Raw genomic sequence first — 26,804 nt, forward strand, 5'->3', positions numbered from 1 at the left:
GGAGCCAGAGCATCTGTACAGCATGTGAATTGGTGACTTGCTTTTGTTCCTTGCCAGGAACAAAGTGGCATTTTCCCCCCTCAAGTGGAAGACATAAGGGAAAAGTTCATGCAGTTCTTAGGCAGAAATGGTCCTGAATGAAAAGCATGGTGTAGGTAGGGATTGGAAAGGAAAGGGGGAGAGGGGAAAGGAGGAAAAACGTGAATGCTTTTCAAGACAGAAAAGGGAACAGTGCAGGTACCTAAGTGGAAAACAATAAAGTTAAGCCAAATGGTAGAGTCTTCCTGAGAAGGTCCATAGGCTTTGACTCCTGGAACCAAAGTCTTTTAAAAAGAATCATCACAGCAGGGCCTGGGAGCTCAGCTGGTATGGCTGTCAGGCAGAGGGGTCCCTGGCCCCCTACACCCAGATTGGGCAAAAAGCACACAAGTTGAGAACGATGGGAACCAAGTTTCTCTCTGCTGGAAGCGGGAGGTATGAGGCTAGAATAGACCCTGGGCTGTCGGACTGCATGGAAGGCCCTGCTGCGCAATCATGGGGTTTGGTAGGATACAGGAAAACAGATGTGTGTGTGCACATATGTGGATGCTGTGTCCACACACGTCCCAGCTCTTCGCACTGAGGCCCTGGAAGCAATGGCACCCCACAGACAGTGAACACATCAAGCACCCAGAACATGGCTTCTAAACACCATTCTCCAGAGAAAGAAAGCAACTATCTTTGGAGAAGTGACTGTTTCCAAGTCTGGGCTGGGGCACAGTGCAAAATAAAGTAGAAACATTGTGTCAGGAAGTTATGGATGTGTCTAAAAAACACAGGAGCTCAACTTGGCCAACACAGGGGTGATCTGAACATCAAAATAAATCCTAATGGCTCATAATCCAACAGCAATCCATGAGTCCATACAGATAAATACAGAAGACTAAAAAGAGGAGGAAACTATTTTATATATAATACCACTTCAGTGGTAATTATGCCAAAAATGCATAACCTAAATCAAATCACAAGAAAAATTAGAGATACCTACATTGAGGGACAGTCCACAAAATAACACTGTTCCACCATCAAGCATCAAGGTCACAATGTAAGGGAAGGCAGAGGAAGAGGATTGAAGATGACAGGAGATGATATATCCCAGAGTAATTTGGGCAATGAATAAAAAAGTATTTGCAAAGTCCCCTTGGGGGACTAGGGAGAAAGAAGGAAATATTCAATTTCCCCATTTGGAGAATTCCTGATATTCTTACAAGCAGTTGGAACAACCAAATCAATAGGCCAAGCCCTTAATCTTCAGGTTGCCCCTGTGAAATTTATTCCTGCAAAGGAAAAGCTAAGCCTACTTAAAATTAGGCCTAAGAGTCACCCCCAGAGAACCTTTTGTTGCTCAGACGTGGCCTCTTTCTATAAGCCAACTCGGCAGGTGAACTCACTGCCCTCCCCCACTACATGGGACATGACTCCCAGGGGTACAAATCTCCCAGGCAACGTGGGACAGAAAGCACAGGATAAGCCAGGACCCAGCATCACGGGACTGAGAAAGACTTCTTTACCAAAAGGGGGAGAAGAGAAATGAGACAAAATAAAGTTTCAGCAGCTAAGAGATTTCAAACTGAGTCGGGAGGTTATCCTAGAGGTTATTCTTATGCATTATATAGATATCCCTTTTTATTTATGGTGTATTGGAGTAGCTGGAGGGAAGTACCTGAAACTGTAGAGCTGGGTTCCAACAGCCTTGTTCTTGAAGATCATTGTGTAATGATACAGCTTTTACAATGTGACTGTGTGACTGTGAAAACCTTGTGTCTGACGCTTCTTACACCCAGGGTATGGACAGATGAGTAAAAAAAATATGAATGAAAAATAAATAATAGGGAGGATAAATTGGGTAGACTGTAATACTAACGGTCAATGAGAGGGAGGGGTAAGGGATATGGTATATATGAGTTTTTTCTTTTTCCTTTTTATTTTTTTCAGGAGTGATGCAAATGTTGTAAAAATGACCATAGTGATGAATACACAACTATGTGATGACATTGCGAGCCATTGATTGTGCACCGTATATGAATGAATGTGTTCAAAAGTGTCAATTAAAAAAAAAAAAGACGAGGGGAGAGCCACCTAAACGCAAAGGGTGACCCTGGACTAGGAATGAGAGACACGTCCTGCCAGTGCCGCTGTTTATTTTTCATCATCTAGCACCTCACTGAGACAACCAGAAATTCTAATAGGATCTGTAAATCAGAGAGTTGTGTTGTGCCTGTGCCACTTCCTGATTTTGACAGGTGTCCTGTGGCTAGGTGAGAGAATATCCTTGTTTTTAGGACGCAGCAACATGTTCAGAGACAAGGGGAGGTGCCTGCAACCTGCCCTCAGATACTGTGGAAATCGGGGGGAAGAGCACAGCAGAGTTCGAGGTATTATTCCTGTAACTTTTCTGTAATTTTAAAATTATTTCAAAATAAAAAGCTAATAAATGAAAATAAGAATTGTAAATGCTTAGAACTAACTCTGGTGTTGGGAGAGTCTTCCATCAATACGGGGTTCCCAGCGGCTCTCGCCCCCAGAAGAGTGAGGCTGATGAGGGGAGAAGCCGGGTCCGCCCCGTCCCCGCCAGGTCTCGCTTCGGGTTGACTCAGACCGCCTGCTGGGAGGCCATCCCTACACACTGGTGTTCAGAAATCGGATTCTATGAGCTCATTTAGGGGAAAAAGGTGATGCGTTGGCTTCAAAGATGTAGATGAGGAATTTACTGACAAAGAACAGAACTTTATTTGGTGTTTCGGGGACTCTATACATGACAGTAGCATAACACAGGGAAAGCACAACATGGCATATTAAAACATAGCCAGTTCTAAACGGTTTGCATATTTCCTGTCACAGAAAAGAAATATCCAGCAGGTAGGTTCACATTAACATACATAGTGTGTTAACGTCAACTTCTGTACCGCATGGGAGCCCGAGCCCGTGCGTCAGGGCAGGGGTTGCGATACACTTACTCTAACGGTGTTGGGAAGGTGTCGCAGGGGACACCCACCGCAAGGGACCAGAAGATTGGACAGGCAGACCGTCCACGTCTGAGAGTGAGGGTGCCTGCTAGGGCTCCCGGGGGCCACACCCACGTGCCGAGGCCCCAAGGCACAGGGCGGCCCTTTGCACAGAGGCCAGAGAGCTACTCTGGGACCCTGAAACGCTTCCCCCAGTGCAATCAGCCACCTGATAAAAAACGCACGCTGGAAAGAGAGCAAGCAGGGACATGGCTCATCTTAACTAGACAACGCTGTCCTTAGTCCCTAACTGGCTGGAGCATAATCACCATTTTTAATGACTTTTACAACTTGATCAGAGCTCAAAAGATGTTTTATGCAACAAGAAGCAAAGGACAGCAAACAGCACAGCTGGGGTGAATGTGTGGCTGCCTGGGAGGACTGATTCGAAGGACAAACAAATCTGGATATAAAAGAGCTCCTAAGATCATGGCTTTTAAATATACATAACCAGGCTTACCACTTTATACTCCTTCCTCACAGACTATACACACTAAGAGCCTTGAGCAGGTTTAAAACAACAGTTGATACCGCATTTGCCTATTACGAGACTGTCCTATAAAACGAGAATGCCACTAAAATTCTCTGAAGATGGGCTTCCGGGCTGGCGGCCATGTGTGAAACCGCAGGCCCAGTGCGTCCCGCACCTCCTCTCCCTCCAGGGCGGCCACTGCAGCCACAGGACAGATGCCACCCCATCCACGGCACGGACGAGGTGACTCTGCGCCCCGGCACTCGGGCAGCAGGCCCGGGCAGTGGCAGGTCTGTAGCTCGCTCGTGTGAAGGACAGACGGCCAGCCCGTTGCCCAGCTCGCGCCCTCCTCACCCTCTGTCCTCTCCTGCAGTGGCTCGACACGTCACCGACGGGTGAAGCCTTGTTCCATCCTGTAGGCAGAGCACAACCCCGCAGCAAGGACCCCGCACAGACCCCCTGGTCCCAGGGGGGTGGGCTAGGTCTTGCTCCACTGGAGCCCCATGGCCATAAGGCTGTGGGGAGCCCCTGGCTGATGGCCACCCTGAACCTCGAGGCTCTGCAGGTCGATGCGGGCCCCGTGCTGCAGGAGCAGCTCCACGGTCTTGGTGTGCCGGCCCTGGGTGGCCAGCTGCAGTGCACTGAGCCCCAGGTCGTCGGCCAGGTGGATGAGGTCCTCTCGGACCAGCGCCTCCACCACCTCCGTGTGCCCACGGGCGGCAGCCAGGTGGAGGGCCGTCTGGTTCCCGGGCCCCCGGGCCAGCACATCGGCCTGCTCCTCCACCAGCAGCTTGACGGTGGCCAGGTGTCCGTTGCGGGCAGCCAGGTGCAGGGCCGTGCAGCCCTCGGTGGTCAGCGCCTCCCTGCCGGCGCCACGGTGCAGCAGGAGCCGTGAGGTGCTCGTGTGGCCCGTCTCAGCGGCCACGTGCAGGGGCGTCTGTGCCAGCCTGTCGCGGAGGTTGACGTCGGAACACAGGTCAAGGAGGAGGCGCGCCACACGGTAGTGGCCGCGCTGCGCAGCCAGGTGCAGCGGGGTCCTCCCGTCCAGCGTCTGGGCATTCACGCTCACGCCCGGCTGCTTGGCCAGCAGCTTGACGACGGGCAGGTGGCCGCGCCAGGCCGCGTAGTGCAACGGCGCCCAGGCATCCTTGCTCTGCAGGCCCACGTCTGCACCGCGCCGCAGCAGGAGCCGCACGATGCCCTCCTGCCCGTGCTGGCAGGCGACGTGCAGGGGCGTCCGGCCCTCGAAGTCCACCTCGGCCACTGAGGCGTGCTTCTCCAGCAGCAGCCGCGTGCTGGGCTCGTCCCCGCTCTGGGCCGCGAAGTGCAGGGCCGTCCACTGGTCCTCATCCTTGGCGTTGACGCTGATCTTTCGGGCCAGCAGGAGCTCGACGACGCCACGTACCTTCTTCTCCACAGCCAGGTGCAGGGGCGTGGCGCCCCTCCTGTTGGTCAGGCCGGGGTTGGCATTGTTGAGGAGCAGCCACTTGACGCACTCCTCCTGGCCTGCCTCCACGGCCAGGTGCAGGAGGCTGGCGCTGCCGTCCAGCACCAGGTCCACATCCTGGGGCTGCAGGATCTTCATCAGCTTGCTGGTGTCCCCGGCCACCACGGCGTCCGCCAGCTTCTTCTTCTGGAGCTCCGTCGTGCTGAGATCTGCAAAGGGGATATCAAGGCTCAGCAGGGGCTTCTCGCTTTAGGTCCTGCTGGTGCCTCCCAGGGGCTCTGAGCAGGGACATCTGGTGACCCGGGGCCTCCAGGCCCCATCTTACCTGAAACCATTTAAGGAGTGCCCATGTGACCTCATTTAATTTCAGATCCCGCCTGGCATCCCTGTGGGGAGGCCACTCAGTCTCCAACCCAGGGCTGCTCTTCACTTGGGAAATTAAAACCACCCTCCCCATCCAGAAGCATCACAATGATGAAAGATATAAAGGCGGAAAGCGTTTAGAAACAACAGTGGTTGCAAAGGCTCTTTCACTTAGAAGTAAAAAGTTTTGAAGGCTGGGCACAGCCCAAGTGCCCACGGCTGGCCCTCAGGCCTGTCCTGGGTCACCGGCGAGGCTGGGGCTCCAGAGCCGTCCAGCTGGCGGCCCGGCCTCCAAGTGCCCCTGTCGGGGGGTGGGGAGGTGGGGGTAAACCACCAAGGAGAAGTTCCACAACCTCCCCCAAAGGATCCCTGTCTCAGGAAGTCAGCCCAGCGGTTCTATTAACATAAGAACATCATTGCAGGGTCTGCAGTTTCCATCTGCATGAAATAAGACTCTCCCCTCACCTTAACTCTCAAGGGGACCTAGACAGAAAGGCGAGGTGGGGGTGGAATGAAGAAAAGGGAACAATCAATCCAGGTTTGGGGGTGTGCCACTGTCTTATCTCTCAGGCAGGAAGACAAGGTCCAGAGGGGATGTCCCCACGCGCGTTTTCCATGGGAGCCCTGCTTTCCTTCTGGCTCCTTCACCTTCTAACTCCTCAACCTCCCCTCCCCGCACCTCCTCCTGTCCAAACCGCACACTGGACAAATGTTCCCACATCTGGTCTTTGCAGAGCTGCTTCCTTAACCCAAAATGCACGCTCACCACCAACGCTGCGCTCAGAAAGTCCTTCCCTACTGGGTGCAGGAAAGCAGCCCTGCCTCCTCCTGAGGCTGTGGCCTTTCCAAAGTCCCTGGCAGCGTCCAGTGTCCAGTGCGGCCCCGCTGGAGTGTGAGTGTCCTGTTCCCTATTGCAGCTGCAGGGACCGGACAGGACAGGCCCGCATCCACCCGTGCTTCCCCTTGAAGGCAAGGATGAGCACGCCCGGGGGCAGAAACAAAGTTACAATCTGTACAGGAACGCTGTACAAATTAACAACAGAAAGGTGAGCCTGGCCCCCTGAGAAGGGAAGCACAGGGCACGGAAGGGGCTTCCACTCACCGCCGGCCGAGGTCTCTCGCTCAAAAGACAGTGACAGGGACCCTCTGGAGGAGAAGGCAGAGTCCACCGAGGACACCCCCGAGAGCCTCTTGCCGCTGCTTGTGGAGGGCAGCCTGGACTCGGAGGCGCTGCGGCTGAGCTCCTCGGGGCCCTCGGGGGCCTGCGAGACGCCCGAGTCCAGCTGGGAGAGCAGCTCCGAGAGGCTGTAGTCGTTGTCGAAGGTCGGGGCCGAGGCCCGTGTCAGGGGTGTGGCGCCCCGCTCGGCCTGCAAGAGGGGAGGGGGATGGCGCTGGCGGGAGAGGCGGGCGGCAGGGTGGCCAGAGGGGACGGTGTGCACGGGAGGGAAGGGAGGCCCCAGCTGGGGGCCAGGAAGGGAACTGCCCAACAGAAGGGGCCCAAAGTCTCAGAGCCTCACAGCGCTCCGATGGGGCCTAACCAGCATGAGCACATTTTAGGACAAGATCAGAGGCTACGAAAGGGAAACCCAGCATTGCGCTGCTCTGGAGTTTCAGCCGCCCAGCGGCCCTGGCCGTGCATCATTCAGACAGAAGGCAGCCCCTGGACAGGCTCCCGTGAGTAGAACGAGAGTGCCAACAGCCTGCAGCCCTGGGGCTGGCCGTGTGGAAGGGGTGCATGGCCACCCTACCCAGGGCGCACCCTGGGCCCCTCCTCGCCCAGTGGACTGTGAGGTGAGCCGGTTTCCCGTGAAGGGTCCAAATCTGACTGCGTGTCCCCCTTCCTCCTGCAGCCCGTTCGCTTCAAGGCCCCTCCTTTCCCCCTGGGAGCACTCGAGGGTTGATTTGCTTTTCTGAGGCAGCCTCAGGTAGGTGTCAGGTCCCCTTGCTCATGGCCCCCATTTCAATGACAGGGGCCAGCTCTGGCCACCTCTCAGATCACCTTTAATCCCGCTCCCACCCCTTATATTCAGACCGTGGGTGTGCCACCACGATCCCTCGTCACTCGTGACCCCACCGACAGCCTGGGTCAACTGTCCAACGCCAGCCACACGTCAGGGCCCAGACACCGAGCTGCACTGGACAGTCTGCTGGGGCCCGTCCCCACCAGGTCCTCAGAGCCGCAGCATCTGAGTTCTCAGCACATCTCAGGTCACCTGTGCAGCACTCAACAATGCAATAAACATCTATGGGTGGTGACAAAAGGGACAAGGTGCCCAAGCCAGGGGTCAAAGACACAGAGACGCTCACCCGCTCAGACACTGCCCGGGGTGCCCCCGGCCCCATGGTCCAAAGCGCATCGGGCTATGCATTGCCAGGTGGGCATCGCCATGCACAGGGAACGGCGGAGGGAGAAGGGGAAGCACAGTCGGGCGGGCAGTGAACCCGGAGCCCTTGTGGCGTGGGGCACAGACCCTGTGGCTGCTGTGCCGGCAGCAGGACCTGAGGTGCGGAGCTCAGGGCAGACCCAACCCAGCCAGGACAGGCCTCCGGGAAGTAAGGGGGCAGGGCTTGGCATCCCGCAGGCCCCCGGTCACCTCACTCTTGGGCTCCGGGTGACTTTTCGTGTCCAGCTCCTGTGGTGTCTCTTTCAGCTCATCCTCAGGTCTCTCGCACAGGTCCTCGGTTTCAGAAGTGATTTCTTTGGGGAGAAAACAGCAAGGGGTGTATTACTTGGTTACTTCCTGTAAATTCACGTGAATGTCGGGCCTCAGGGTCAGCCATCCAGAGCCCCAAGGTGGCCACGGTGTCCCCTGGGGAAGGATGAGCCTTGACCTGCAGGCCCCACGGGGTCTCCTGCGGTCTGAGCTGCCCCCACACCCCAGGGGCCTCCCGACTCCAACAGGGAGCCCATTTTCCCGTTTCCTGGAGATGCCTGCTCAGGGGAATCCCACCAGGTAGATGCGTGACCAGGGCAGGGCACCTGGGTCCAGCCAGCCTCCCCACCCTTCAGGCTTCGCCGCCATGGTCGATTTCAACAGCGTCGGGGCTGTCGGCTGGAGCAGAGCCCAGGCTTCCGTCACCCACACCTCTGCCCGAGGGCCCGAGAGGGGCAGCCAGCCCGCACCCAAGACCCCATCCTGGCCCACCCACCTGAGCTCGGCCCCGGCTCCGTCCTCCCCGAGGACCCTCCCTCCCAGGGCCCGAGGGCCGGGGCTGACCTTGGAAGGTGGGCCTCTGGCGCGGGTCGTCGTGCCAACACCTCTGCATGAGGCGCAGCAGGGCGCTGCAGGCGCGGGCTCGCGGCCGGCAGACGGGCGGCAGCTCGGGGCGGTGGCCCTTCACCACCTTGACCATGATGTGCAGGATGTTCTTCTCGTCTGCAAGGGCGGGCAGGGCGGTCAGCACGGCCCCGGGGATGGCGGGTACCTGGCGGGGCGGCCACAGCCCCCTCTGGGGACACCGAGCGCCCTCGGCCCTTCCTCCGGGGGACATGTGTATTCTCTCCTCCCTGGGCTGCAGGAACTACCCCAGGAGGGTTACGGTTTGCCAGGTGGACTCGTGTGGCCTAACACAGGGCAGAGCTTTCTGGGCATCCAAAGAAAAGCAGCTTCCCCAGAGAGAAGGAACTGATGAGCCCCGTTTCAACATGGCCCACGGTGGCCAAAAAAGCCAAAACTTAGGGGCCACGAGTCTATGTTGGCCAGCACCAACTGGAAAAAATCTTCCTAAACTCCGGTTCCTTTCCCCAGCTGCTGGCCCCTTCCAGCCTCTTTAGCAAGTGGCCAGAGCCACGGTGCCCAGGACACATCCCTCCTTGGGGGGCTCAGGTCCAGAATGTGCAAAGTGGGGACTTTCCCCCCAGCTCGTTCTCGGAGCCACACACAGCCCGGGCCCATGAAGACGCTGGAAGGACAGCGGGGCCTGCAGCTGGAGACCTAGGGCCAGAAGGCGTGGCCAGCAGCCCCCGCACCACCTGCGGCCAGGGCAGCACAGTGTCCTCACCAGCCATCACAGAGGCGTGGGCGTGCAGCGGGGTCCTGGTTGCAAAAGGGAAAGGAAGCAGCACATGCTGTCAGCGGGCAAGGCATCAATGCATGGGCAGGGCTCATGAGCTTTAGCTTCATGGTTAACTGTTAGTGGCCATGGGCTAAGCTTAAGCCTGGCTGGGAGAACTTGACTGCATCGGGGCCAGATCCCTGTTTCTGCCCAACCTAATGCCACATTACACTGTCCATCAAGCTGGGCTCCAAGCTTCCTGTCCAGCCATCCTCCCCCAACTTCACCCAGCTTCCCGTGCACCCACGGTAGGGAACTCTCTGAAGGCAGGTGTGGGGAGCTGGCCCAGAGACCACAGCAGCTGCCAGATTCTAACTTCATGTCTGTCCTACTTTCCTGTTAAATCAAGCTAAACAACTGGAATATTCCCTGCTGCCAAGCAAGGATGAAAATTCTCCCGAAATGCTTCCTGCCACTGTACCCCGAACCCCCTATCTAGCAGGCCATAAGGCACAAGGGCAGTTCTTTGACTCCTGGCTGCAGGGGCCACACCCATCAGACAATCCTAGGTCTGGCTGGCAGGCTGCCAGAGTGAGAAGATATTCAGCTCACAGGCTCAAGGAGGGCAGCGAGCAGGGGCAGGGAGAACGGTGATGGGTGCTGAGTGCAGCCACACCCGGTCGGGACCGGGACATTCGTGCATATTCAGTCCTCTCCAGCAGTACTCAACAGTTCCCAGGTACTCTGACAGTCCGTCCTGCCCGGCACTCACTATACATGGAACCCAACCTATACCCAACCAGCAAGCCCTCCCCAGGCCCCTGGGGCACTTGTCAGCTCTGATCTGTATCTTTAAGTATTTTGGGTCCCATGAAAAAAATATGAGTGGCCGAGAATTGCCCACAGAGGCAAAGGGAGTTTTTCTCCAGTGAAGCTAAAAAGCTCTAGATTTTTACAATAATCTAAGTTGGGCTATTAAAACATCCAGAAAAACCAATCCACAGTACGAAAAGTCAGAACGGTGTCTGGAAACGAGGGAGGGCACTCAGCAACATCAGCTGGACTGAACCCTTCTGCTCTGCCCTTTTCCCGCAGCTCAATTAGGCCCCGATGGCGGTGTGGGAAACGACTGGCCCTGGCACCGTGGGATCAGCAATGCCATCCTGACCAAAAAGGGGAAAATAGCTGTAACTAGCAAGGTATCAGTGGCTGAGAGAGTTCAAATAGAGTCGAGAGGCTACACTGGAGGCTCCTCTTACCTGAGCTTCAGCTAGATATTGTTACGTATCATGGTTTGCCAAACCCCAACCGAAACTATTCTTGCCAACTCTGAAGAACACTGAGGACTCTATCTCAGATTCCAGAAAGGCTCCACGCGCTATGGTTACTTTCCAGAAACCTACCACCTCCACATGGTTCCTCGGCCTGATAAATCCTGAAACCCAGAGAGGCCAGCTTCTCCAAGAACATCAACTAGTTCCATTGCCTTTACCATACCACTGACACCCTTTCCCACATGAAAAAGCCAGAAAGAGCAGAGTCCAAATGTCCCAAAAGAGTGGGAGAAGGATCAAAGGAGGAGCTGCAACAGAGGAGAGAGAATTCAATAGATGAGTATGACTGCAGAATCATTATATTGATATCTCTTTTAGTCTCCCATATCTTAAAGCAGCTAGAAAGAAAAACCTAAAATTGCGAAATCATAACTCATACCAAACTCTGAAATCTGTTCTACAACAAAATTGTTGTGCTGTGCTTTGAAATTTGTTGCTTTTTTGTATATATGCTATTTTTCACATTAAAATAAAAACTTATTCCCCAAGAGTGTTTTGTTAGGGGGTGGGCCTGTGGTCTGCCAGCCTTGCTGGGCGCTAGGCTCAGGGCAGCACCCACCCGCGGGCAGGTGTGTGGCAGGGGCAGAACTGCACTGCAGGAGAAAGAGGAGGCACTGTACCCAAGGGAGGCCACCCACCTGCGAACGGCTTCTTCTGCGTTAGCACGCCCCAGATGACGATGGCGAAGCTGGAAGAGAGACAGGCCTGTGAGCATCCCGGGGGCCGGAGACCCAGGCAACACGGGGGAGAACCCACTCTGGGTCTTTAAGAATAGGAGCAACGACCCCAAGATCCTTTTCACGAATTTTAAAAAGGAAAAGCACCCTTCTCATGCAGCAGGTCACATGCTGTGAGCTCAGATGTTAAGCCACAGGCATCTCGCCAACAGAGCTAGGATCCTACAGTGTGAGACGCCCTGAGGGAAGCCAGCCCAGCTCTCAGGGAGGGCAGCCTGCCTCTGCTTCCCCCAGAACTGGATGCAGCGACAAAGGACCACTCAGGTCCCTCCCCTTCCCTCTGCTGCCACTCCGTTCCTGAAGGCACAGCTCAAATGAATTTTTTGTTCATTTTCTTGGGCTTTATCTGACTTGAGAGTTTAAGAGGTTCATTAAAAAAAACATTCACAGAAAGCATTAGGAGGCCATCAGGCAGAAGCCCCAGAGTCCTTTTTTTGGTTGTTAGAAATTATACATATTCTAATAATTACTCTGGATTATACCAAAAAAAAAAAAAAAGAGCTTAATCTGATTTAAAAAAACAAAACAAAACAAAAAACAGATGCCACCATGCACGGAGTTGCTGGTGGCTGTTTATAGAGAAGAAAGAATTTTCCATTTAAAATGAACTGAAAGCTGCAGTTCAAAAGTTTAAAGTCTTAACTCCCAAAAACAAAAAGAGGAGCCTCTCTTACTTTCCCCAGACTCTACAGGCTGCGCCTTGTCCCTGGAGGCCAGCGGGAAGCACCTCGGCTGGGCACAATGGTCACTGTCAAACCAGTCACCCATGCAAAAGCCTGACTGTGGGGCCAGGGGCCAGTCCCAGAGGGCAAGCCGAGGGCCACCAGAGGGGTCAAGCACAGGGGCCAGGCCCCTCCCTCCTCCTCCTCCAGGAAGTCTGCGTGATTGAGACTTTTGCAGTTGGGAAGAGGGAGGGACCCAACAACTTGGGAATTGTCCTCCAGGTGCTAAGCTCCACCAACTTCAGTTTTTGAACAACCTCTGCTAAGACTATGTTCCCAGCCAGGGTAACATATCAGAAAATGGAAGCTGCTGGACAGAGGAGACGGAGTTTTGCAGAGGCCAATCTCCACACGCGTGCATGCAGGACCCTCAAAAGAGGGCAATAAAAGCCACGTTTCATAAAACAGCAAAGCTTTCACAAGCAGGAGCTGGCCAGTCTGGCTACACAACTGGCTCCAACCGGAACTCCCAGCAACACATATTCTGCATCCTCACAGGAGAGAAATGTCTCTTGTATCCCTGGGGTCACCCAGACCCACCAGCTTAAACACCTGAACCCAACAAGCACACAATCCCTTCTTCTGTACCAAACCCCACATTTGCGAGGCACCGAGGAGTGTTTCCCAAAGCCACTGCTTGGACATGCAGCCGCGAGACCCAGGGTCCTGCCCAGGCTGGGGGGTTCACCCCACACACCTGTACACATCGTGCTTGGTGTCGAAGAGCCGGCTCTTCTCGCGGATGCGCTCCGGAGGCAGGTAGGCGATGGTGCCGAACAGGCCGTCCATGCTGAGGTCGTGCGAGTGGGAGAGCCCGTTGCACTTGGCCAGCCCAAAATCGGAGATCTGCAACACAGCAGTCAGAGGAGCACATCAGCGTCCCCTCCCTGGGCCCCAAGAGGGCCGAGGCTGGCCATTTTCTTATTTTAATCAAGAAGCAGCTTCAGAGCATCTCCCCACTGCAGCACCGAGGCTGCTGGCCTGCAACACTTGTCCAGGCCATGAACGAGAACCAGGGCTGTGGGAGGAGGCCTGGCCCAGAGAACTCACGTGCAACCCCTCACCTGTGCAGCCCTCACCTGTGCAGCTCCAACCAGTCTTGCCCCAGGCAGGAAGGGAAACAGAGATGTCTTAGGAAGAATGAGGCCGGAGGTCACCGGGGCAGCATGTGTGATTGACAGGGACTAAAACTCATGCTTTAAGGAAGGAACCGATTGGGAGAGCGAATTCGAGAACTGTGGCCTGACATCTGTAAGGCAGCCCAGGGGGGTACAGGGAAAGGCAAGCCTCGGGTGGTGGCTAAAGTGAAGAGGTGCAGGGAAGGGAGGGCCTCCTGGTGAGGAGGTCAATTATGCAACCAGCTGGCCTGGGGATGGGGGTCGGGGTGAGAAGAGCAGGCGAGTGGCAGCAAGTTCACTGAAGGGAAATACCCCCAGAAGTCCTTTAAAACAAGCACACATGAGACGTCCTGGCCCAGCACTCTGTCTCTGTCTCTCGAATGCTGGGAGAAGCATCTTCTCCGTCTGCACTGCCCCACACCTGGGAAGGGCCCCTGTACACGCAGCTCCAGAACCTGCAACACGGCCTCCCTCCCAGAGGCGGGGTGAAAGGGAACCAAAGGGTCCTGAGACATTCAGGCGATGCAAAGTGTGCCGGGACTCCCCTGTGAAGCCAGCGGGGGCAGTGAGCGCTGGGCCTGAGATTAGGCCACCCCTCTTTCTTTTTTTAATTTTTGTTAATAAAACCAATCAACATACAATATGAACGGTCTTCTTTTTTCATCATTTTCATTTCATTCATATGTATGAATATACATAGTTGTATATTCATCATCATGATCATTTCTTAGAATATTTGCATCAATTCAGAAAAAGAAATAAAAAGAAAACAGAAAAAAAATTCATACATACCATACCCCTCACCCTTCCCTTTCATTGATCATTAGCATTTCAATCCACTAAATTTATTTTAACATTTGCTCCCCCTGTTATTTATGTATTTTTAATCCATATTTTTCACTCATCTGTCCATACCGTAGATAAAAGGAACATCAGACACAAGGTTTTCACAATCACACAGTCGCACTGTGAAAGCTATATCATTATACAATCATCTTCAAGAAACACGGCTACTGGAACACAGCTCTACATTTTCAGGCACTTCCCTCCAGCCTCTCTGTTACTAAGCCACCCTCTTAGCAGGAGCGGGAGTCAGGGCTGCTTTCCATTCTCCTTCAAGCCTTTTCAGGAACTCCTGGGCCCCTCCTCCAGCACACCGACGTGGTGACAGGAAACTGGGCTGACTCAGGCATTTAACTCCCTGCTGGCGACCCAGGAGGTGAGCCAATGGGCCTGGCGTCATCGCCAGCTGAGCTGCAGGGAGGACTCGTAACTGCTGACTCCCTCCTCCCAGGATCCAGGGCCGCCAGCTGGGAGGTGAGAAACAGCCTGCCAGACGGGGCTCCGTTTCCACCTCCGCACGGGGCTGAGCCTGGGCGAGCGGCGATGAGGCGGGTCTTTTCCAGGACCCTGGCTTCCGGTCTAAGCCCTCCACACCACCGCAGCATGGAAGCACCACCCCACCCTGCTCAGGAAACCGCTAATTCCCCAGAACAGAGCCATCGCCCAGACGCCGCAAACCCAGAAGGCAGGCAGACGCAGGAAACAAGCACGCTCAAAGGAAGACAACAGCGTTTGAGCTCAAAAACTCGCAGTGGCTCAAGCCTTTTAAAATGCAGAAAAGAAGACGGAGGGGGACACAGGGACCTCTGTGCCAGGCCTTTCCCAACGTGCACAGCTTTCTCTGTTAAGTTTTGTTGTTTCCAGGCACAGCAGCCTCTTTAGAACACACTTGGTGGGAAAAGTTACACAGAAATTCTATAACGTCTCCGGCATCTGAACACCCACCCCTAGGTCTGATTCTCCAGGGAAGCTGGGCCTTTCCCCCACTCCGAGTACCATGCCACCCCCGTGGCTTTCCACGGCAGGTGTCTCCTGATTTACAAATGCACGTCCAGCGCTCATGGGTGCCCGAGCCCTGCTGGACCAGCCTAAGAGGGGGACAGTGCTCATGCCACGGGGGCATCACCTAGCGCATCTGGACAGCGGCTGCTTTGGGCACACTGGACACACCAATGCAGCCGGAGATTTAAAACCACATGACATTCTTCATAACTTGAACTGTGCTTCCTGCTGGTTCAATTAAAATATCAAACTGTGTTGGGCACAGGTAACTCTCCAGAAACCTACAACCTCCAGATGGGCCCCTGGACCAGATAAGTCCTGAAACTTAGAGGGCCCAGCCTCTCCAGAACATCAGCTAGTTCCATCTCCATACCCCGTATTAATGACAAACCCTTCCAGTATGGAAAATTTAGACTGGCCATAGTCCAAACACCCCTAAAGAGAGGGATGGAAAGATCAAAGGTGATAGTGCAGTTATACAGAGAAGATAGGACTTAACAAATGAGCATGAATGCTGAATCATTAAATTGATATCTCTTTTATTCTCCAGCATCTTAGAGTAGCTAGAAGTAAAAACCTAAAATTGTGGAATTGTAACCCATACCAAACTCTGAAATCTGTTCTACAACTAATTATTGTGATGTGCTTTGAAATTTATTGTTTTTTATATATGTTATTTTTCACTGAAAAGGAAAAACAAAGTCAATTGCAATGATAAAATATTTATTCCTTCTAGCATCCAATGTTCTGGAGCAGCTAAAAGGAAAAGTCTGAGATGATGGTACAGAGCCCATGACAAACTCTGGGATCTGTCCTATAACTACTTGTTGAAGAGTGCTTTGAAAATTATTGCTTTTTTCTTTCTTTGCTTTGTATATATGTTATATTATACAATAAAAAAAGTTAAAAAAAAAAAAAAACTTTGGCGAGCAGGTGGTCGCAGGGAAATTTTCAGCTCTAACCACATGCAGGAAAAAGTGACATACAAGGACCATGGGGTAAGGGCTGGAATGGCAGCACAGGACCTTATTTCAAGATTCCGGGATGACAGAGTGTAACAGCTTCAACCAATCACTGAGAACTGTCCCAAATCTGGCAGCAGTTAAAAACCTTTCAAAGTTGAAGCCTCTGAAGCTCCATCTTGGGGAACAAACGAGCTGCCACTCAGAGCCTCCAAGGCACCCCCAGTGCTCATCACACACCCCATCAGCTATTTCTAAGAATAAAACAAACATGTTCTGCAGACACGGCTCCCTGTCTGTTCCGGGGCCTCACAATGGTGACAGATGCGCTGGGTTTAGGAGTTACCCAGCTAGCTGCCCATCCCATGAGGCCTTTCGGGACAAAACCGGGGGGCTAGGCTTGGGGCTCAGCCTCTGCCACGGCCCCCATGTGCCTCCCGTGAAATGCTGTCCGGATGGCGCCCAGGGAGCCTGCTCCCCAAGGCTCTCGGGATCTTCGGCCTCATCGCTCCCTCCTTCAGGGAATCTGTACCCGCTATGAGAACTGCCACACAGCCAGGGGCCTCGGCAAGCACAGGCTCCCCAGCAGAGGGGAAGCAAGCGCTGGCCTCAAGAATGTCAAGAATCAGCACGGAAACTGCCTACCAGGAAAGCAAACCCGTGGTTTTGTCAGAACGCCGGAGGGGTGGGCAAGTATCCTACTCTATACCTGCCTGCACTGGGGAGAACCAAAGACAAAAGCCTGGCTCAGAAAAGGCAGCTGCCTTTCCCTAGGACAGTGCTTCCACAGCCCCACAGATGGGGGCAAGTCCTCTTGCAGCCTCTGGTCCAAGAAAACCACCCCTCCCGCCTCCCCCCTTATAAAATCAGAATTCCCCCTACTTCTCTGGGTCTTTCTCCACTTGAGGCTGTTCTCCAGCCCGTCCCCTCCCTCCCGATGGCAGGAAAGTCCGACCTCCCTAAAGACCTAGCACCTCCCACCCTCCATGCGCTGCCTTGAGGTGGCATGCGTGTGACCATGTGCTCCAAAAACACATGGCTCTGGAAATGTCACACTTGTGGGCAGCAAGGTCAGGTGGGAAAATCGAGGGTTTGGGGGCAGCAGAAGCCAGTTCTGACCTGCTGTACGTGTCCTCGGAGCCTGAGCTCAGCAAGGGGTGGTCTTGCTGGAGCACACTGTCCCTCCATTGCTGCGCCCCTCTCCCCAGCTCTGTCCACAACACCCTGCAGCCTCTGATTCAGAGAAACTCCCCACCCCCACCCACCCTCCCCTGGAACCACCAGGGGGGGAAAACATCCAACCCCTTGGTCCTGGTGTTTACACCAACCACAACAAGATGAGGGAGTCTTGGTTTCTCCCGCTGGGGAAGGCCTTGCTGAAAGCGTTCTCTCCAGGAAGGGCCCTCTCCCGTTCCTCCTCGAAGCCCCCGCACCCAGAGCCTCCACCCCAGTGCCCCCACCCCGGCTGCCCTGCCCTGCGCAGGCTTGGGCAGCTCTTACCTTGACGTGGTAGTGGGCGTCCAGCAGGATGTTCGCAGGCTTGAGATCCAGGTGGAGGAGGGCAGGGGACATGCAGTGCAGGAAGTTCATGCCCACGGCAGTCTCGTGAATGATGCGGAAGCGCAGGTCCCACGGCAGTGGCTCCGAGGCCAGCAGTTTCTCCAGGGAGCCCGTCTCCATGTACTCCATGACCAGGCCCACGGGCTCTCGGCATATGCCATACACGGGCAAGATATAGCGGAACTTGGCCATTTCCATCTTCTTGGCTTCTTCCAGAAGTTCCATGCGCTCCCTGAATCAAGTTCAAAGACACAAAGGACATGCCATGACCGTGAAGCTCCCCGGCCAGGTGGCAACCAGCTCTAGTGAGCTGAGAGTTCCTAAAATGCACGTGCATGTGCCATGCACATCAATGTCATATAATTAAATTCTAGGGCTTTCCAAAGCCATCCGTCCTAAGGCTATGCAAACACAACGATGCATCGGAGCAGGAGAGAATAAAATTCCCACATATCTGAGTACCTGCGGGTCCCTGAGCCAATACACACGCCTGTGGTCCTGGGGGCTGTAGGGTAAGGTCGTCAACACCTTTTCTTTTTTTTTTGTCTTCAACAGCCCCTTTTCTTGGGATGAAGAAAAAAGGATTTGCTTTCAACTAAAAGTGGCAACTAATTATCCTAGGAACTCAATTTCCCCTCTTTGCTTAAGTCAACCCTTTCGGGGGCTCAGTTATTCCTGAACTGAAACTCACACTTAAATCAATGGCACAATGCTAGTCTAAAGCAAAGGTCTGCAAACGAGAGCTGGGGGGCCGAGTCCAGGCTGCCATCTGCTTTTGTAAATAAAGTTTTATTGGAAGACCGCCCACCCATTCGCCTGCATATAGAGTATGGCTGCTTTTGGGGACAACCACAGACCCGAGCTTGACTGACTGGCCCCTGGCCTGCGGTCACTGCCCTTGTGCAACCAGTGCATTTCCAGACAAGAATCCCAGGGCAGAGGTCCACATCCATTAGGGGGCAAAAGTCCCAGCGTGTGTTCAGAAAGCAGGCTCAGCTTCACGAGTGTGCGCTGGGACACGCATGGAGTAGGTCAGCAGCTCTAAAACGTGATCGCAGCAGCCGTCAGCCAGGGGCTGGCTGAAATGCAGACTCCCGGGCCCCAGTCCTTGGGAACCTGGTTCCCTTGCTCAGGGCTGGGGCTGCGGAATCTGCTTTCCCAGAAGCTCCCCTGAAGGAAACACCCAGAACATGCTGGAGAGACACTGGAGAGACACTGACTCCTCCAGCTGGGAAGTGAGTGCATCAGGGTCGTACACATAGGCACGAGGGCGGCAGGCAGGGGCAGCCTCTGCGGACCCCCCAGAGCCCAGAGCCCAGCTCGAGCCTGGCCCAGAGGCTCTTCCAGGAACAGGGGCGCAGCCCGCCCCTTTGGGGTGGACCCGGACCCTGGTGCCTGTTGTGTGGGAGCTGCTAGGAAACCACTGGGCACCACCCTGCTGTCCTTGGCTGCTACAGAATACAAAACTGTACCAAAACAACTACGCGATGACATTGTGAGCCACTGATTGTGGCATACGTATAGAAAGTATGTGTGTGAAGATTTCGCAATAAGAAAATGAAAAAAAACCCAACCAAACAAAAACAAAACTGTGCCAACAAAGCAATACGGCTTCAGAACCCCCTGAGACGAAACATGCCAGCAGCCTTCCCTGACTGCCATGGGGCAAGTCCCAGAGAAGGGGACAGGTGGCGAAGCAGCCCTGCTGTTCAGAAGCTGCAGAGCGGAGCTCTTCCCGGCGCGCAGAGCTCATGGGAAAACCTGCACCCGGCACCAGGCGTTGGGAGAAGACATGGTCCTCTGGACGGCCCCTACCCACTCCTGCAGCTGGGTGCTGAGCACATGTGGGGGAGCACACAGAAAGCTCCGCGGTGGGGGGGCAGGGACTTGGAGGGGACCCCAGGCAACTCCAGCAGACACTTTTAGTTGTCACAACAGGAGGGGGCATCGGCATCTTGTGGGTAGAGACCAGGGCCGGTGCTTGACATCCGACGTCACACAGGACGGCCCTGCCACAAATGACCCTTCTAAAACGTCCACAGCGCAGAGTCCCAGAACCCTGGGTGTACACTGAGCTAATCTAGCTTCAGTCAGGTTTAAAATCAAACCTGAGCTGAGCATCCGCTACACAGGAGAATTTATGATGAGAGCCCCTCCCCTGCCTTCATGTTTTCCTTTAGGGAGGGGGAGCCCAGGGGGTGATTACCTCCCAAACAGGTGCTCCCAGAAAAGGCAAGGCCTTTGAAGGGACAGTGCAGAGGCAGTGGGAATAATGGGGCCCTAGTTTAGGTGGGGACAGAGCAGCAGGAAAGGGCGCCAGGGGCTCCCAGAGAGGCTGACCACTGTACAGGGGTTGCAGGTGAAGACGGGGGCTGGGCACCCCAAGTGGAGTGGGCAGCACCCATCACAGCTGAGGATGCCACGAGCCTGACTCATCCGGGGGCCTGAAGTGAACAGGTGGGGCAGGGGCAGGCCACCGGATTTCATCCCGACTGGTCTCCAAACAGGATCCCCTGGTCAACATGCTGTGTGTGGACCAAGGGGGCTGGGGGCAGGGGCAGTGGGAGGAGGAGGGGGCATCTGCAAGGAGTCTCGGGCCGGATTCCAAGGGCTTGGCTGCTGGATGTGGAATGGGGAGAAGCCAGGTGATGCAGGCATATTTTGGAGGTTAAATCAAAGGTCTCCAGGACAGAGAAGTAGCAAGGGTGATCCCTGAACTTTTACTGGGCCTCTGGGTCACTCACCCCATCTGGGGAAGTGGGAGCACTGCAGGAGGGGCAGATGGTGGGGAGCAGAGAGCCCTGAATATGCCCCAGGAGCGGGAATCCTGCCCATCTTGGGAACGAACGAAAACAAGAGTTATGCTAAGAATAAGTGCTTGCTTTCTTAGCTCTTTGGTCAAGCGGCAAGTTAATGGAAAGCAAGAACCCAGATGGTGCAGAAGCTGGTCTGTGGGGGTGCCTCGGGAAGAGCCCCCCGGGGCTGTGCTGAACAGCTGCTCCCCCCTCCCTGCTCCAGTAGAAACTCTGCCTCAGGTTGGGGGGCCTTGGCCCAGGACAGCCAAGCCCCTTCCTGCAGCCCCAGCACAGGGCCAGGCCCCAGCAGACCCAGAACCCCAGAGGCTCTGTAGGGCGTCCCGGGCACGGGAACCACCAGCCCCAAACCAGCCTAGTCTGCTGCTCTCAGGCATCTGCAAAAAAGGAAATTGTGGGGGTTGGATGGCAACTTCAAGTACCATTAAAAAGAAACTGGTCAGTCAAGGAGAAAGAAAATGCCCATATATCCACAGCTATCAGCTTGTCTCCTTTCTCCTCCTGGGAAGACACATGGCTCAGGACCCCCATGTGTTACTTAAAGACTGGTACTCGAGCAGCTGTCTCTTCTAGCAACAGCTGTAGAGGCTGCTGCAGGTGGGACTTAGGACCCGTCATACTCTATTAAGAATCAATCTGGGTGATTGCTCAGAAAGTTAAGTAGAGACTGACTCTGCGATCCCATTTCTACGTACATATCCAAAATTGGAAGCAGGGACTTGAACAGATATTGGCATACTGATGTTCATAGTGGCCTTCAGTTAATAATATATTTATAATAATACTGGTTCATCAATTGTAACAGATGTACCAGTTAATGCAAAATATTAAAAGTAGGGAAAATGGGGGAGGGGCACGCAATAATTTCTGCCTGTTTCTGGTAAACCTTCAACTACCTTAATAGTCAGGGATCTGTTTTATGACTTATATTGGGTTCTTATTGCTTTTATTTTTTAAAAAAAATCAAAACAAAGAAGCCCAAGCAGCCAGCTCGCCCTGCCCAGTACCGGAGCGGGTGTGCCCTTATACACTGTGCCAGAACCCCAGTGGCTCTGTGGGTCTGGTTGTGTCCTTCTGCAGGTGTCACCCAGAGGCCCACTCCAGGGCACTTGGGCCCGGAGGTGCTGGCAGTAGCCAGGACTGTCCTTCCACTTTAACCAGACACCCAGGGAGTGAGCCCTCTAAGCCAAACCTGACCGAAAATATGCATTCTGGGAATCACAGGAAGGTGGAATAGCGAATTAAGTGGGCTCTCTGTAAAGACTTTTCTCCCATCTGCCCACAGGGTGCGAACCAGGAGCCCTGGGGGCAGAGCTGGAGCCTCAACTGCCCCCCCCCCCCACTCTTGCAGTGGGCTCTCCAAGTTCTCAGACTCTCCCCTGCCCCGGGCCCTTTTCCACAGAACAGAGACCCTATCACCTTACGAACAAAACAAAACAAAACACGGCTGGTTAGTTCTGAAAAACAGTCACAGCCTGAGCTTCTCAGGGAGCCTGCCTGAAAGGAATGCCAAGAGACTGCTGGCCACGCTTTCCTCAGGAACACCCTCTTGTTACAGAAGGGACAAAATCGCCTTCGGGACAGCTCCATCAGAAACGCCCTTGGACAGACTGGGCCGGCCCTTCCGGCTGACCAATGGAAGGCACGTCCCCCTCTAACTGCACACAGGGGCGTTTGCCAGGACAGTGCATCAGGGTGCATCGGGACACCGGCTGGGCAGTCGGGCTGTGACCTCGCCTTCGGGTGTTCATTTTTGTTCAGACTGACATATATTCATAGTAACTGCTATTCTATTTATTACTTAATAACCACTGAGTCAAAATCAAAAGACCCCATCTTTGGCCTCTCTCTTCAATTGCTCTGTAACCCCCACACACCTGGGGTAAAGGCACACCTGGGGCACCCTGGGGCACCCAGAGGCAGTCCTGAGCTTTATCAGGCCCCAGCCCTTCTGATAGGATCCGACTGCAGGCTTTGCAATTCAGTAAGCCCAAGATGGGGCTTCTCCAGAGCAACCAGGAAAAGCACACCTGATTATCAAGACTTAACAGTGTTCCAGGACAAACCACCAACTGTCTTTTTGCCAATGGCCGTTCTTCCTTAACAACAACAAACAACTCTTCCTCTCAGCAGTGGTTCTGATTTGGATTGATGACCACACAAAAGGAGCTGTAGCTTTACCATTATGACTATTATTATAGGGACTGGGGAGATTTTCGAAGGGTGCTGGAGTATAAGGGGATTGGAATAACTTGGGAGCAAGCCTTGGTGCCATGCGCCAACCCCAAGTAGCATTTTCCACTGCTCTGAGTGAAATGCACATTTCTGAGCCTCAGGACTCACTGACATCAGTCTTAATTGAAACACACCATGCAAATTGTGACATGCTAAGGCATAGATGCAATCAGGCATAATTCAGCGAGGATGATGTCAGGTTTCTCCTTGGTAGTCATTTAAAAACGGCTGCTTCTTTGCTTATTCGGGAAAAGCATTCCTAGTTCTGCTTGGGGGCAGGAGAGGAGAAGGCCCTCCTGGGGCCCCTCTGTGCCAGGTGCTGGATACTTAGCTACTGGTAAAGGGTGCACTTTTTAAAGCTTTCTTTCTCAATAGGATTTACAGTCACTCAGCCCTCTCCTCATTTAGGGCTGGTCGAAGCAGATGTCCTCCCCCTGGGAAGGTGTCAGAGTTGGGAAAAATACCAGAAATATCACCACACTGCTCATTTCTAGAAGACACTTTCTGGAGAAGCCTTTGGGGTTTTCTCCTTCAATCTGAAACTCCAAAGACGAAAGGCCTGTCTGCACAGCGTGGGAAGCCGACTGCCCTTTCTGAAACCACTTCTTTTGGAAAGAGAAAAGCCTGGGTTCCTGGGGACAGGGGGAAGCCGTAGGTCCCGAGCAGGGAAAAAGAGCAGCAGGGCAAGCCGTAGGGTCGGGTCCTGCCAGAAAGGGTGCCCAGAAGCAGAGGCCTGGGAACCACCTTCGGGAAAACACAGCTGGGAAAGCGTTTTAATCGTTCGCCAGTGATGCCTCTTAGCTAGGCCTTTTCGCTGGGGAGCCTCGGAGGGGTTCCCACACTGCTATTTTTAACCAGACAAGCCACGGGCATGTCCGATTGATGGCCCTGTAGGGCTCTGTAGCTACAAACCCCGGGTGTGCTGAGGCACAGCCAGTGGGCTAGTCCCGACTAGCCTGGCGCATTAGCTGCTCCCCCAGGGTGGGGGGTGGGGTGCGGCGCCCTCCTGGGACTTTGTTATTCTGTTTCCTCTTAGCCAGGAAGGGGGAGGGGGTTGTGGGAATCAGGCCTTGGGGTTCGCTTTGTTCTCTCTTGTCACAGGCTCCATCCCAGCACCTGAGACCCCCTGAGGAAGGGCATCCAGATCCTTCCCGAAAGCCACCCACACCAGACCAGCCCCTTCCAAGACTGTCAAGTCCCCAGGGCACTGCAGGAGTAGGGAAGCATGCAAAAATGGGGCATCGCTGATGGACTACCTGGGAGTGCCCAGGGGAGCCAGGATGGGTGGCTGGGGGATGGGGAGCCCGACTGCACAGAAATGCAGGCTCCCGTGGGTGCAGGGGCCAAGGACTGCCACGGCTGGGGCCAGGAAGACAGCAGGGAGCCAGCAGACTCCGTCCACCTTTAGGGGCAAGCAGAATGGTTGCGTAAGGAGGGGACGGCACCACCAGCATCTCTACCCTCTCCCTGTGCTCTGGGAGACAGCCTCAACCAAGAAGCGCCACGGCAGAGGTGGGAGGTTCAGCCACTCAAACAGGAGACCCACAACTTGGCTGGGCAGGGGCTGGGGGCTAGCAGCAGGCTTGCAACAAAACACCAAGGATCCCCAGGAAAATCCCATTCCACACTCCAGGGAATGCCTGGCACATGGGGGGTGGGCTTAGGAGGCAGCTCAACAAACCAGCGCTAAGGCCAGGCTGCCAGAAAGCTGGCAGGGCATGTGGCCAGACAGCCGCGGCAAGGTCCAGATGTAGCCTCGCAAGACTACATGCGAGGGCAGACTCCATACTGTTTCCACCAAGAACCTCTGACCAAGGACAGCCAATAATTAGCCAAAGGAATCAACTTCCGCAGGAACCGCAGAGCTCAGACCATCTCCTCAAGCAGCTACACCAGGCCCTACTGCCCAGGCAGAGCTCCCTGCAGGCGGCAGTGCCCGCCCGGCAAGCTGCGGGACAGACACTTCCTGCTGGGCGATGCTGACCTCCATGGCTCCGCCCAGGACAAGCCTCCACCTGCCAGGCTCAGGCAGGGCAGGAAAGGCTCCCAGGTAAAGAACAAAACACTTTTCAACCAGGCTCTGCAACAGACAGAGGGGAGAAAACCTCCTTCTAAGCAGGCCACCCAGGCAACGAGGTGGCTGGAAAACAGAAGCTTCTAAGGACGCAGGGAATATGAGTCAACCCGGGGAAGTGCTGGCTGACTGTTCCCCCAACACAAGAAGTGGGTGTTAAAACCTTCTCTGGTGACTAAAGCGCCCTTCGATTAGGAGATTCCCCCAGTGAAATGTTCCCCCAGAGCGTGAGAATGGCCTTGAGGACGGTCTTGCTTCTGAAAAAGTAACCACAGTCTGGCATGCCAAGTGGTTTTGGATTTCAACAAAACAACCACGAGCGCCCCTCCCGGCGGGAGAGATCCCAGGACCGGGGACGGGGAGTTCGCCCCGCCTCAGCATGCACCTCCCCTAGGAGACAGTAATATTTTTATGGCACTTGTCACCAAATACTAAAATTTCCAAGAAACACTGGGTTTTGAGGCTTACTGCAAAAACCCTCCAACTGCTTGTTTGATGTCATACTCTCGCTAAGCATGAAAGCGAGGGGGCCAGGTTCTCACCAGCAACTCGGCAGTGGGCCGTTTCCTTGCGGCCGCAGCAGCGAGACCGGGGTATTTTCTCACCCACAGGGCCCTCTAGTCTGCAGGCTGCGGCAGCAAACGCCACCATCCTTCTACGCTCCCTGTCCCTACCGGGGAAATACGGGGTGCGGAGGCCCCTTCACTCAGTGAGAGGTGCGATACTCAATCAAGTCTCTGGGACATTAAAGGGTGAACAGGGGTTTAAAAGGAGCAGCTTTTCTAAGTCTGGGAGTTCCCCTCAATGTATACAGGGTTCTCTATGGAGAATCCAAATAAAATAAAATTTACACGTAAGACTACAACGATCATTAAAAAATAAGAAATAAAAAGGTGCAAATCACTTCCGACCGAAATAATTACCACCGTCTTTCACCAATTTGTGCTCCAACGTCAACTGCCAAGTGAGTCGAACGGAGTCGAACTGCGCTCCCAGAGCCCGGAGCCCACACGCAATTTCCCGGAGGCCGCACCAACCCCGGCGCGCGGGTCGCTTCTGGGCGGCCGGGCGCGCCTCGGAGGGCGCTGGGCTAAGGCGAAACGCGAGCCGGGGGCCCCAAGAACCCCGGGAAATCCAGAGCCCTCAGGGCAGCCTTGGGCCGGGGAAGCTCAGGAAACCCCGCCGGGCCCCTGACAACGTCCCTGGAGCAACGCGGCGCCCCAGGTTCCCTCCACCTCCACCGAGCGCCCCGAAAGAAGCCGGCGGTCCGGGGCCCCGACGTGCGCAAAGAGACACCCAGGCCGGCACCCACTCCCGCTCGGGCTGCTCGGCGGGGGACGCTTTAGTTTGCACTTGGCAGGTGAGCCAGGTTGGGGAGGAGCCAAACGCCCCGCGCCCCGGCCCCCCGCCGCCGCCGCCGCCGCCGGCCGCCCCAAACCCGGCCCGCTGACCTGTCGTCGACGTGCAGGCTCGGCGAGCACTTGATGGCGAGCCACGTCTTCCAGTGGACATGGCGCACCTTGTACACCTGCCCGAAGCCGCCCGAGCCGACCTTCTCCCAGCCCGTGAACTCGGCCGCGTCGAAGGTCCGCAGCAGCCCCAGGGCCCACGGGCTCCCGCTCGCCGCCTCCATCCCGCGCGTCTCGCCGCAGCCCCGCGCCCCGCGGCCGGCCAGGTGCTCAGGTGCTCAGGTGCGCGCCCTGCCCCGCCCCGCCCGCGACGTCACTTCCGCCGCGCGCCCCCGCCCCGCCCCGCCCCTGGCGCTCGCCCCGCGGGGACCTGGTCTGCGTAGGGACACCGCGTCTTCCCCGGGGTGCGCAGGTCGTGAGCCGACCCCGGCGCCGCGCGGCACTGCTGGCTTGCTCTTTAATTCCGTGGCTGTCACTGGGGAGTCACGGGCAGTTGTAAGAAATAAAGACTCTCGGCCCCGTTTCCCCAACGGTAACGTTTGCAAAAGCAAAATACACCACCGCCACCAGGGTCATGACTTTCACACAATTCACAGATCCTTTGCAGTTGTCCCCAGTTTTGCTAGTACTCGTTTCTGAGAGCATACCACGTCCTCTGCAATTCGTCACCTGC

General features: G+C 55.0%; 1 protein-coding gene across 1 annotated transcript; it reads right to left on the bottom strand.

Moving 5' to 3' along the window:
* Positions 1-2,698: 2,698 nt before the first annotated feature.
* On the bottom strand, positions 2,699-26,392 carry RIPK4 (receptor interacting serine/threonine kinase 4). The gene is made up of 8 exons (XM_077118956.1): positions 26,174-26,392; positions 17,541-17,832; positions 12,813-12,961; positions 11,295-11,344; positions 8,545-8,703; positions 7,921-8,024; positions 6,429-6,693; positions 2,699-5,172 (listed from the first exon to the last, which is right to left on the bottom strand). Exons 1-8 carry the CDS (start codon positions 26,353-26,355, stop codon positions 3,995-3,997), a joined length of 2,379 nt encoding a protein of 792 aa, XP_076975071.1. The 5' UTR covers positions 26,356-26,392; the 3' UTR covers positions 2,699-3,994.
* Positions 26,393-26,804: the final 412 nt, after the last annotated feature.

Source organism: Tamandua tetradactyla, chromosome 10 (genome assembly GCF_023851605.1).
Source record: "Tamandua tetradactyla isolate mTamTet1 chromosome 10, mTamTet1.pri, whole genome shotgun sequence".
In the NCBI taxonomy this organism is placed as follows: domain Eukaryota; kingdom Metazoa; phylum Chordata; class Mammalia; order Pilosa; family Myrmecophagidae; genus Tamandua; species Tamandua tetradactyla.

Coding starts and splice junctions, on each gene's coding strand:
- RIPK4 (XM_077118956.1), bottom strand. CDS start 26,355: ATGGAGGCGGCGAGCGGGAGCCCGTGGGCCCTGGGGCTGCTGCGGACC. Junction 12,962..17,540: donor ACGCCCACTACCACGTCAAG/GTAAGAGCTGCC, acceptor GCTGTGTTGCAG/ATCTCCGATTTTGGGCTGGC. Junction 8,025..8,544: donor CCAGAGGCCCACCTTCCAAG/GTCAGCCCCGGC, acceptor TTCTCCCCAAAG/AAATCACTTCTGAAACCGAG.